Here is a 13,629-nt window from a genome sequence, read left to right on the forward strand (position 1 = left end):
GGAAACAATAAAGGTAAAATTAGAAATAAATAAAATAGAAAATGGACAAACAAAAGCAACGAAACCAGAAGCTGAAATACTTGAGGAAATAGTGATGCCAGTTTTCCAGAAACTTTTAAAAAAATAGTGGATGAAGTAGCAGTTTACAGCTCATTTCATGAGTTCAGCATCACCATGATACCAAAGTCAGGCAAAGAAACAATAAGAAAACTACAGACCAATATCCTTTGTGAAAATAGACTACTCAAAAATCTTTAATAAAATAGCACCGAACTAAATTTATTGATACATAAAAAGAATACATCATGATCAAGTGGGATTTGTCCCAGGAATGCGATGCAGGTTAAAATTGGAAAACTAATTGATGTAACTCACCATGTAGTAGAAGAAACAGAAAAATCATATCATCTTAAGTGTAGAAAAGTTTTGGCACTCATTCAGCAGACTAGGAATAAAAGGGTATTTCCTTAATTTGATTAAAGAAATCTATCAAAAACTTAACAATTTGCATCATATTTAATGATGAGAAACTGAATGCTTTCTCTCTGAGATTAAGAACAAAGATGTTTGTATTCACTGTTGTGCAACATTCTATTAGAGGTCCAAGCCAATGGAGTAAGGCAGGAAAAAGAAAAGACATCCATATTGAAAAATAGTAAGTGAAACTGTCTTTATTTGGAAGCAACATTATTGCATATATAGAAAATCCTAATCTATGGGAAAGCCCCTAGAACTAATAAGTGAGTTTAGCAAAGTCAGAAGATACAAGGTCAGTATAATTTCTTTATATTACTGAGGAATGACTGCAAGTTAACAGAAGCAATTCCATTTACAGTAGCAAAATAATGAAATACTTGAGGGATGTATTTTAACAAAATAAATATAGACCTGTTTACTCAAAACTGTAAAACATTACCAAGAGAAATAAAAGACCTAAGTAAATGGAGAGATACAGCATGTTTGTGGAATAGAGGACTCACTGTTAGATGTCAGTTTCCCCAAATTGATTTATAACATTAATGCAATCCCAATAAAAATCCTAGCATACTTTTCTTCCCCTCCCCTCCCCTCCCCTCCCCTCCCCTCCCCTCCCCTCCCCTCCCCTCCCCTCCCCTCCCCTCCCCTCCCTTCCCTTCCCTCCCCTCCCTTCCCTTCCCTCCCCTCCCCTCCCCTCCCCTCCCCTCCCCTCCCCTCCCCTCCCCTCCCCTCCCCTTCCCACCCCACCCCACCAACAAGCTTTGCAAGGAAATGCAAAGGACCTAGAATAAGCAAACAGTTTTGAAAAACAAAACAAAACATGAAGTTGTGGGACTTGTAGTGCCTGATTTCAAGACTTTCTACCTAGCTAAATAATTAAGACACAGTGGTATTGGTATAAGGATAGACATGTAGATCAATGGAATAGAATAGAGTTCAGAAATAGACTCAATTTATATTGATCCTTATCTCAGACTTAGGCAGTTAACCTTAAGTGGATGAGATACCTTAGCATAAAAATTAAGACTATTTTATAAAACATCTAGAAGAAAATGGAGGAAAATATTTGCCATGTTGGAGTAGGCAAATGTATTTTTTTAAGCTAGACAAACAGCACAGACCACAAAATGAAAATTGATAATTGGGACTTGCTGAATTTAAGATTTTTGCTCCTTAGGTGATGCTGTAATAAAAATGAAGAGATAACCACAGACTGAGAAAAAATATTTATTATATATTATCTATCTATATCTATATCTATCTATCTTTCTATCTATATCTCTTTTGTTACTCAAAAAATATTAAAAAATTCTTGGAATACAAATAACCCAAAGTCTTATAATCCAAATAAAACATGGGCAAAAGTTTTCAACACTTTGCAAAATGATACATGGATGGCAAGCACATGCAAAGATGCTGCCTACTATCATTATTCATTCAGGAAGCACACATAAAAATCACTGAGTTACAATGACAACTTCCACTATATTGTTTGTCCTTGAAGACTTAAAATACTAAGTGTTGGTTAGGACATAGAGCAGCTGGACTCATGCATTGCTAGTCGGTGTGGAAAATGGTTTGACAGGTTGATTCCATTTATGTGAAATTTTAGAAAAGGGTGAATAATTTATAATGGAAGCTGATCAATGGTTGTATGGGATGGAGGTGGGGGCAAAGGAAAGGGAATTGCTTGCTGAGTCACAAAAAGGATCCTTTTGGGGTGATGGAAATGTTCTGTATCTTGATTTTGGTATTGCATGAGTGTATACATTTGTCAGAACTCCTTGAACTGTATATTTCAAATGGGTGTACTTCATTTAAAAATATATATACTCCAATGAAGTTGGTTTTAAAAATAAAATCACAACAATAAACTGTTGTTTCCTACTTGTTGCACATGAGCCTAGAGTAGTAGGCCTTACTCTGGGAAGAAGTTCGATGAAATGTGTGTTTGTAGATAGGTTATATTTGGGCAGTTCAGTTTCTGTGAGAAATATTATTAAGGAAGAACAAAGATAACTGCTTTTTAAAGGTAGCTGAAAGGGACCTTTTGTGGTATGATATAGAACATAAAATTTATCATTGTAACCATGTAAGTGTATAGTTCAGTGGCATTAAGCATATTTACATTGTTGTACAACCATCGCCACCATCTATTTCCAGAACTCCCTCACTTCCCAGATTGAAACTACACCCACTAAATAGTAATTCTTCCTCTTCCCATCCCCCAGCCCATGGCAGCCACCATTCTACTTTCTGTGTCTGTGATTTTGACTATTCTTGGTACTTAATGTAAGTGGAATTACACCATGTCTTTTTGTGATTTACTTCACCTACATGATGTCATAATGGTTCACTCATGTTATCGCATATATGACAGAATTGCCTTCCTTTTAAACACTGAATAACATTCCATTGTGTGTGTGTATGTGTGTGTGTGTGTGTATACACCACATATTATCTATCTATTGATGGACATTTGGGTTGCTTTTACCTTTTAACTATTGTGAATGATACTGCTGTGAACATGAGGATATGAATATCTGTTCAAGTCCTTGTTTTTGATTCTTGTGGGTATATACCTTGAAGTGAAATTGATGGATCACATAGTAATTCTGTGTTTAATTTTTTGATAATCTGCCACTCATTTTCCACAGTGACTGCACCATTTTGCATTGTTAGTGTGTCCATTTCCTTGCCAGCACATTTTATTTTATTTTATTTTATTTTATTTTATTTTATTTTATTTTATTTTATTTTATTTATTATTATTTATTGATTGATAATAGACGTCCTAATAGGTGTGAAGTGGTATCTTGTGGTTTTCATTTGTGAAGGGAAATTTTAAGGTCATTTAATCCAAACCTGTGATTTTGCAGATGAAATTCAGTCAGTAGGTTAGCAAGAGCTACCTAAGGTGGACGATTTTACAATTTCTTTTGTGAATTTCAACGGTTTGTGTTTGCATTTAGGCATTCAGGGTTTTGTGACTATATCCTAAATAGTTAGGCGTATGAACAGTTTTTTTCTTTGTGATAAGCTACACCCATCATATTTTGTGTGGAAGAATAGATACTTTTAAAAATAGTTTTATTAAAATGTTTAATAAGTCTGAAGTTTGGACAGTGAACCGTTTCCCCAGATTAACACACAAGTGTACACCATGAAAACAGCATGAAACACTGGAATTTGTCATTTCCGTGAACATTAAACTATTGTTCAACAAGTGTTGGTATTTGTCTTCCTGCTTTAATTTTCAACTTCTATAACAACGGAATATAAAACTTTTTTCCTTCTTTATTTTGCAACTTGCTAGCTGAACCTACTCAAAAATCATTGTTTTCATTTTTAGTGCTTAATTTCTGTAGTGTCTACATTTTACATGGTTCTTGGCAAGTTTATATCAGGTCTGCTAGATTCATTAGCTGAAACCACAGTGACTACTTTGAAAAGATAGAGATGAATCCTCCAGTAATGGCTGGGTGATGAAATGAGTGCTAAGTTGAGGTACCTTTATAGACTAGGACCTGGGAAGACCTGGTATCATACCCTGTACTCTTAAAATTGTTGGCACTGTTCAAATGCTCTTCTTCGTTTTTCAAAAAATGTTTATTGAGTACTTACTATGTATTTGACATTGTACCTGGCGCAGTGGATATAGAAATGAGTTTCTACCGTTAAGGAACTCAGTCAGCCCAGAAAGGATACAGACCTATAAATAAGCTTATAATGTAAAGTGCAGTCAGTGGTCTAAATGTATAAAATGTGTGGAGATCTTACAGAGGGAGAGAGTGATGAATTTAGTAGGAGGATCAGAGGAAGGATTCCTTTAGATGGGATCTGAGCTGGGTTTTGAAGGTAGAATGTGAGTTTGTCAGTGGTACTGAGATCAGCATGTAGGGTAGGCAAAGCTGTGTGAAAGAACATGGTACCTATGCTTAAAAGACGATAAGCAGATAATTCATGTTGGACACAAAGAATGAGGATTGTTAGATGAGAGCTATATTTCCCCTTATTGTCAAATACTGCCTGAAAAAACAGCCTGAGAATGTTAATGAAGTAATAGAGGCAAAGATTAAACTTTTAACACTGGATTAATTGTAAAATTATAAAACTGGGATGTGCATTGTATTTCTGTTTCTGAAATGCATATCTCCCTCCCTTCCTTTTACTTTCTCCCTCATTCCTTGCCCTCCTCCCGTGTGTGTGCGTGTGTGTGTGTGTGTGTATAAACAAGTTAACTGAGGGAGAAATGAAGCACGCCTTGGTTCTGGTCCCGGTTCTCATACCCTTGGTTGAACAAACCACTTCTCTTTTTGAGCTTTGGTTTCTTCATGATCTATACTTTTCAAATATTTTTTGAGGGAGTCCCAATTCTTGAGTGCCTGGAACACAGTAGGTGCTAAATATGTATGTTCAAATGAGTGGTCTTGAGAATTTGTATCTAAGAGAGGATAAATAATTAAAAAGCTTTAACACAATAAGCAATAAAAGATTTATGTACAGACCATTGCTCTCCAGGATGCATTTATTATATAAAATGTGTTCAAGCAGTTTGTCTTTATATAAATGGTTTCATTTACCATTTAGATTTGTGAGGTCCTAGAGTATGGAAACTGTAGTATCTTTATATATATAAAACTCTCCCCAGACTTGAATGTCATATGCTGTTGTAATTATCATATGTGTCCAAAGAATTAGTATATATTTAAAAAGTGTGTTCATTTGTTCTTTGGCTGTGGCAGAAGTTCTTGGACTTAACTACTTCAGATTGTGATTTTTTTTTTCCTCTTTAATAATCTAGTTGTAAATGGACCTTTTTTCTCATGTAAACCTTATTTTTCTCAGTGCAAAGCTAGTATTTCTTCTCATGCTACTTTTCCACTGTTGTATCTGCAAAATATTTGCTTCTGGAGCAGAAGATTGTAAAAATCCATTTTTAACCTTATAGAGTTGCTGTGATATACTGTTAATATTTCTTTCTTTACCTTTAGGGGTCCTACTGGGCAATAGACACCAATCCGAAGGAAGATGCACTGCCTACTCGGCCAAAGAAGAGAGCACGATCTGTAGAACGGGTAAAACGCTCTTTATCACAAATTGAATATGGCAGGGTTTATGTCAGCAGTACAGCTTTTTAAAGTTCATTTCCTATATAGCAACTACAACCTTAATGAAGGTAGTATTTTATTTGTATAGCATTTCTGTTTTTACAGAGCACTTTAAGACTCATTTTATTTGATCTTCATAACTCTTTGAGTGAGGTAGGCAGTTTAGGAATTAAGTAAAAGGTTTGTTTCGTAATTATGGCATAACTGTTCCCATAGACTTGAGTCCAGGTCTCTTGAATTGTAATTTGGTATTCTTTCTTCTGTATCTCCAACACCGAGGACCGGTTTTATGTAACAGAGCTGTTCCTTTTCACTGCAGAGAATCAGTCTGATTACATTGAATTTTCCTGATGGCTTTCAAAATGGTTTTTCCTGCTTCCAACCATGGAATAATTATTTTGTGTACAAAATCTGTGCCTCTGTGTTGTTTGTAAGATCATTCTTGGGAATTTATGGTTAGAATGAATTTGCAAGAACGGAAGAGAAAAGGAGCTCTAGTTGATATCCTAGGATACTTATTGTAACATACTTTTAGTCAGCACTTTGGCTATCATCAGACATTAACTTTACCTTTCAGCTTTCCTCATTCTGTATTTCCATCTCCGCTAAAACACATACAGACCCCATTCTACCCTACTATTCTTTGACTCATTTCAGATGTTAACTGCATTGTGAAACCTTTCCTCAATTCGTTGTGTTCTTGTAGAACTTTTACAAAGTTGTTTTATAGAATTTCTCATACTTGGTAGAAATTATTTGTTTCTATATTTGTCTCCTTCCCTGGACTGTGATCCCTTAAGAGCAGAGAAAATATATTTGTATCTCCAGTGTTAGTATTTTTCACAGCTTATAAGTATCAGTAAGTGTTTTCAGAATAAATCAGGGCAAAGGGAATAAGATAAGATAAAGGAAACTGGGTAATTGTTTGGTCAGATAAATTTGTTTTATGCCCCTTCCTGGTAGAGAGATAAAACTTTTCAATCTTAAAGATAAGGACCTTAATTAAGCTGAGGGTTTAAGTTGGGATCAGGCGAGCTCATGAAGTATAGGTGCAATGGGATTTAGTGAGGCAGATTTATGGAGCCAGCAGAAGGAATTCGATACTCCAGTTACCAAGCTATATGGAATTAGAGGTGAACTCTTAGGCCCACTTTTTGGTTTTGTACATACCAAAGTTTAAGAAATTAAAGTTTCATATTGGTGGGATGGTCTTCTGTTAACAGTTTTAAGATTGAGATGCTGATGAACTATGCATGTAATGATTTGAGAGGGAACCAACCTCAGTTCCTGCCCTCCCACTTCCGCCTTTTAGAAGAGACTTAGCACACGGACTTTAATTGTGTGAGAACGTGGAGCACAAAATTTTTAGCATCTCTTGCCAGAATGTGAAGGAAGGAGAGAGGTATCCACATTGTTAACCCAGAGCATCAGCAGGGATGCATATCTTGGAGGGTTGAGGAATTGTGGTCTTCTCAACCATTTGTTCTTTTTCTGCAGTGCCTGGAACTTGAATTATTTTTGGAAATTTGAATTGATAGTTGGGTTGACAACTGTGCATTTCTTTTGGGTATCAGCTTTAAATTTTATTCTTGTTTCATAGTTCTTAGAGCAATCACTCTGAGAGTCCTTTTTTTTTTTTTTTCTGAAGACCATATTGTCCAGTTTACAGTGGAAGTTTATAGAAATAAAGGATTCAGATTACAGAAGTATGTTTTACATACAAAGCATGTGTTCTTGAATTTTGGACATATTTTCTGATGTTTATCTTTTTATTTTCATTTTAAGCTAAAATGTGTGTAAAAACTTCAACAACTTATCTTTGTAGTATAGTCCCATAAAATATCCAGTACCAGAGCCTTTTGGCTAGTGCTGTTGATAATTATTTTGGCCTGAGCTGTGTATTGGTTGCTACCATAAGAGAGAAACTATATAGAAAATTCTAGCCGTAAGCAGAGTACATATAATCAGGGAGACAGATGTTGTTTAACAAATTCTCTAAACGATAATCTTTCAAAACAAAATTTATTGCTTTGACAAGCTGGTTATGTCTATATTTTTCATTTAGAGGTTTTCTTGGGAGTAGAGGGGTAGTAATATTTTTATTAGAACAGAGTTTGTATTTTAAATGACCGTTGGGTCTTATCTAAGGAAATGTGTAAGACAGTCAAATAGTGATGGTTCTGAATGTGATTTTCATGTATTTAAAGTTTTCTCAAAAACTAAACATGACCCATAAGTTGAAACTTTTAAAAGATTTTATTTATTTTTATTTTTTTAAGTAATCTCTGCACCTAGTATGGGGCTCAAAGTCAGCGCTCCAAGATCAAGAGTCACATGCTCTACCAACTGAGCCAGTTGGACACCTCTAAATTTTTAAAAGATTTTAAAATGTAGATGGCAAATATGTTGACATCCCTCAAAGATTCTTATTAAATTTCTGAAATTTGTTATTTTTTTCCATGTGTAAACATCAGAATTCTATGTGAAAAATCAAAATATTTCACACATTTTTGAAGAGATGAGCTTGTAGTGGAACAGAATTGGCTTTCTAAACTGCTGAAGAGAAAGAATTTTTAAAAATGCAAGTAACAATGTCTTTATGTCCTAAATGAAAAATGAAGCATGATCATTATTTCCAGCCTAATATTCTTAACTCAGTTCTCTGGACCACCTCCCTGTCCCTCTATTTACTTGAACAGAAGCCCATGTTCTGGCCTGATCATTACAGTGTCCCTTTCTTCTTTTCTTAATTCTTGAGTATAAATGTCTCTCATTTTCCTTTTTCTTATTTCTTCCATTTTCTTACCACTTTTATCATAAAATGGACCTGTAGACCTTAAAAATATATTGAATAAAATTTAGCATGGTGAAATGAATGGGCTCCTTTACTAGGAGTCCTGTGTTTCTCTTCTGGCTTTACAATTTACTTGTTCTTGTGACTTTTGGCAAATTGTTAGACATTTTTTGAGCTTCAGTATCCTCAGTTATAAAGTAAGAAGATAGAAGTCTTGACAGCTGCTATGAACTGAATGTTTGTGTTCCTCCAAAATTCATATGTTTGGGGTGCCTGGGTGGCTCAGTCGTTTAAGTGTCTGACTTCGGCTCAGGTCGTGATCTCGCAGTTCGTGAGTTCAAGCCCCGCATCAGGCTCTGTGCTGACAGCTCGGAGCCTGGAGCCTGCTTCAGATTCTGTGTCTCCCTCTCTCTCTCTGCCCCTTCCCCTCTCTGTCTCTCTCTGTCTCTCAAAAATGAATAAACGTTAAAAAAAAATAAAAAAAAAAAAAACAACCAAAAACCCCCCAAATTCATATGTTTGAAACCCTGCCTAATTCCAGTGTGATGGTATTTGGAGGTGGGCCCTTTGGGAGGTAATTAGGTCAAAAGGATGAAGCCGTCATGAATGGGATTCGTGCCTTTACATGAATAGGCCAAAGAGCTAGCCAGCTGTCTGTACCATGTGGGAATACCCATGAGAATACCTGGAAGAGGGCTCTCACCAGAACCTGACCATGCTGGCACCATGATCTTGGGCTCCCTGCCTCTAAAACTGTGAGAAATAACATTTCATTTGTTGATAAGCCATCCAGCTTATGATTTGTTGTAGAAATCTGTGTGCTAAGACAACATTGTAATAATAATAGATAATTGTATTGAGTGTATGTGCCAGATGCTTTAAAGAATTTTATGTATATTAACTCCTGTAATTTTTATAGTAACTCCAAATTATGAAACGGATAGGTATAGATGTTGAGTAAGTTGTCAAAGGGTACTAAGACCACTGGGTACCAAGACCAGGATTATGAACCCAGGTAGTCTGCCTTTAGAGTCTGTGCTGTTTACAACTGTCCTGTCCTGCCACTAGTATGTACTATGCTGAAGACCACATTACTGAATCAAATTTCTTCTTATGTGTGCATATCTTGCGAGCTAATTAATGGTCCTTGATTTTAAAAGAGAACCCTAACATTTAACATACATGTATAATATATATGCATACATAGACACATAATTAGGGACATGAATATGATTATAAATGACAGAACAAGTACTAGTTAATCTGTTACACCAAGCAAGGATAACTAAAGTAGCACAATATGGATAATACTGCCCTGGGAAGGCCTTTGGGAAGAGGAGTGAAGCTTGGCGTGGAATTTTTTTGCCTAGAAATAGTTGTTCCACTTGGAGAAAACTGTGCATGATTGAGTGGCAGGTAGGAAGTGCAGGTGGGATAATTGAGAACCCTTTTAACAATAGTGAAGAATTTAGGGCATGGACATTTAGATAAGGAGTAGAAAGCCTAAAGCCTTGGAATCAAGGAAGTTATTTTGATTTGATAACCTGTAGTGTTGAGAAAGGAATCAAACAGTTAAGAAAGATACTTGCTCTTGGGGCGCCTGGGTGGCTCAGTCGGTTAAGCGTCCGACTTCAGCTCAGGTCACCATCTCGCGGTCCGTGAGTTCGAGCCCCGCGTCGGGCTCTGGGCTGATGGCTCAGAGCCTGGAGCCTGCTTCCGATTCTGTGTCTCCCTCTCTCTCTGCCCCTCCCCCATTCATGCTCTGTCTCTCTCTGTCTCAAAAATAAATAAAGGTTAAAAAAAAAATTAAAAAAAAAAAAAAAGGAAGATACTTGCTCTTTATAAAAATACTCCTTGCAAAAGGAATATGCTGTAGCGGAGAAAATTAATTTTCCCTCTACCCTTCTAGGTTCTTGGCTGGGACCCCCCCTGTAATAAAAAGGCAGATTAATACAAGAAAAACAAATTTAATTACACATGTGTATATGGAAGTCCCACAAAGATATCAGGCTCAAAGGCATTTGAGGCTTATATACCACCCTGAGCTAAGGAAAGGAGTGTGGTCTGGGGTTTCAGAGAGGAAGAAGGCAATTCACAGAAAGGGGAGAGAAGAACAGATGTTTGGTAAATAAATGTTTTCCCAGGTGTGCAGAAAAGTCAGATATAAAAAGTTTTCTCTGGTAAAAACTTCCTGGTACAGATCCCTTTCTCATTTCTTTTGGGCAGTGAAGGAGAAAGTAATTTTTACTGAATCTACTGGGTCCTGTTTGCCTTCAGCTCAAAAATCATGTGCCGGAGTGGGGCATGTTTTGGGATGCCTTGTTCTGAATCCCCTCAATGGATGGAGTTGCCATTGTGAAATGACAATGGCCTGGGCTAGGGATATATATATGAATAAGAAAGTTCTCTAGAAAATTAGCATAGTATCAGGTTTCTTAATACATACTCATAATTTTGTGAAATGCTGTCATTTTACCACGTTAATTTGACAGATCTTTGTTCTCTAGATACTGTGTGTCAGGCATTATGCTAAAATGTACGGTATACCAAGAATAATGAGACCTGATAAGACCTAGAATTCTAACACAAAGACAAAGTAGTGTACAGAAAGTATTTTAAGAAGGATATGACATGTTATTGTATACAAAGGAAGGAGAAATTATGTTTTACCATAATATCTGGGGCACCTTCATATGGGTTCTATGGTTTGGCTTTCAAGTATAGATAAGCAGGGCAACACAGAACAGCATTCACTGAGCACACAATTACTGAGTGTTGAGTGCCTGCTCTGAGCAGGCACTGTTTTAGGTGCTGGGGAAGCCTCAATTAACAAAACAGACATTCTCTGCTCTCCTGAAGTTTATATTCTGTTGAGGTGGGGTGTGGATAGAGAGGCATGAGATACGAGGGCATGATCAAAGGTAAGATAATAGGGGTGGAATAGTGTCAGGATTTGGGAGAGAACATAGTAGGTCATTTTATCTGGATGAATTTTTCCTCTTTTACTTTAATTTGCATTATACATGCCATTCGTTGAGAGAGTGAGTGTACACCTTTTATAAGCGTAGAGCTAAATGTCGGGGGAATAGTGGTAGTACGCAAGACAGATTCTCCTTACGAAGCTCTTAAGCAGGAAAGCTAAGCTGATAACTCATAATATGGCTTGTTGTCTTAGCATAATTAATAGTTCCCTGATCATTCTCAGAATAGCATTTGGATGATAAATTATGTAAGTACTCTAAAGAGAAGGGTTTTGAGAACTTTGCGGCCATATAGCAGAGCTGATGTTGCAGTGAGGCCTGTTAAATGAGCAGAAATAAGGCAGATGAGGGTGGTTGGCAATGTGAGAGTGAGGGGAAATCACATGTGTAAGCCTAGTCGTTAAAACAAGTGCCCAAAGTTTTGAGGAACTGACTAGTTAGTGTGGCTGGAACATAAGAGTCCAAGAAGGACAGTAATTTCTAACTTTCATTTTTTTCTGTCCTATTAGTTTCTGTTCTTACGTTGATTAATAAATACATTTCTCTTTGACCTTTTGCATTTATTTTCTTTTTTAATTTGGCTTTGCTTGTTCAGTTCAGCCAAAGGATATATTACTGAAAAGTGCCCTGTCCTGGAAGCTGCTTAGTGTAGAAAAAAAGCAAGATTAGCTGGATATTATCTACAGAGTTTTGTTTGAAGACTGCAAAGCAGTGAACTATTTCAAGGGAACCAAATATTAAGGAATAGAAAAGGTAACTCCAGTTTTGGGCAGTTTTTTGTTAAAAAAAAAAAAAAATGCTTTGAGAGAATGAGTACTCCAGAAGATTAGTATGGTAAATTATTTCCTTTATCATATTGATAATCACAGAAACATATTCTCTGTTCATGCTTTGATTGCCCTCCTCTTCCCCAAACTAAATCATGTGTCTTAGTTATTTTGTAGTTATTCTTTACTTACATGGAATTTCTTATGCTAAAGCAGTGGTTCTCTGTGTGTAAGGCCCATTCAGGGGACCCACAAGGTGAAAACTGTTCATAATACTGAGGCAAAGAACTTTGTCTTTTTTACTCATAATTTTTCAGAGGTTACATGACCTGTGATTTTACCATAGATTGAAGGCAGAGGCAGATATGAGAATCCAGTGGTCTTCTATTAAGTAGAGCATTAAAGCAGTTTGTTTAAAAATTTAAAATCCATTCTTCTCACTTAGTTTTTTGTTTAGAGACTGTATTTTTCATACAGAACTATGTTAGCATGCAATGTAAATGAATTAATAAGTTTTGTCTCAGTTTAAATTTCTAGTAGGTAAATATCAATAGATATAACTCAGATAAATAAGAGCTCTTTGGGAGCCTCAGTAACTTTAAATAGTTGCAAAGGGGTCCTGAGATAAAATTTGAGGCATATTGTATTAAAGGAAGATTTCCTGTCTCTTCCAGGAGACATTCCTTTTGAGAAAAGATCTTTGTCATGATTTAAGTTCTACTGCAAGTAGACAAGGAATTGAGTGCAGGTAGTTTGAGGGGTGATACTAGGAAAGTAGGGCAATTATCAAGTCAGTTACCACTGTGAGCACTTAAGAGCGCAGTCCAACTGGGAAACGTTGGGAGGTGGTTTAGAATTGTGGACAACAAGCTAAGATATCTGTCCATCAGCTCTTCCCCCATTGAGTGATGATGCTACCGGGGACATGACCTTTTCTGCACTTCTGGCCTGCCCTGCACAAAGCCAAAGCATGCTCCCCAGTTAGGAAAAAAAATGCTCAGGTGGAGAGGTAGAGGTGTTTGTAGTAAGCAGGGTAGAGAGGAACCCGAGGGGAATGTGGTTGGGTTCTGACAGTGTTTACTATGTGTCTTTACTTCTTTTCTACTAGTGGAGTGTATGTGTGTGTTTTCAGATCTGTGTGCACCTTTGTTTGTTTGTTTGTTTGTTTGTTTCACAGGCTCTTGCATGTTCATAGCCTTTGACTTAAGAAATTGATTGAATCCAATCCAGGAAATCCTTTAAAAAATCTTTTGTCTCTTCAAGGTGTGTATGGGCACAACTGTTAAATTGGTAGATTGAAGGTACATCTTTTGGAGTAGATTTCTTGTAATTGAAAGAGACTCTTCCTGGTCACTGGTTAGTATTTGCCTAGGTGCCTCATTCAGGGTTTTAAAATAAGTGGACAAAATTTAGTACTGTTAGAGAAGTTGTTGAAATGGTTGTATGTGACTGCTGCTTATGGATAGTGAAGTGTTTTTGTTTTATGCTTGGCACAAGTA

General features: G+C 36.5%; 1 protein-coding gene across 4 annotated transcripts in view; it reads left to right on the forward strand.

Moving 5' to 3' along the window:
• The window catches only part of FOXJ3 (forkhead box J3), a 147,312-nt gene that overhangs the window by 82,240 nt on the left and 51,443 nt on the right, over window positions 1–13,629 (forward strand). For all 4 annotated transcript variants that reach the window (XM_060626158.2, XM_060626159.3, XM_060626157.3 and 1 more), the window contains exon 5: window positions 5,472–5,555. In XM_060626158.2, coding sequence (XP_060482141.1) covers window positions 5,472–5,555 — 84 coding nt within the window. The remainder of the gene's footprint in view (window positions 1–5,471; window positions 5,556–13,629) is intronic.

Source organism: Panthera onca, chromosome C1 (genome assembly GCF_046562875.1).
Source record: "Panthera onca isolate mPanOnc1 chromosome C1, mPanOnc1 haplotype 2, whole genome shotgun sequence".
Lineage (NCBI taxonomy): Eukaryota > Metazoa > Chordata > Mammalia > Carnivora > Felidae > Panthera > Panthera onca.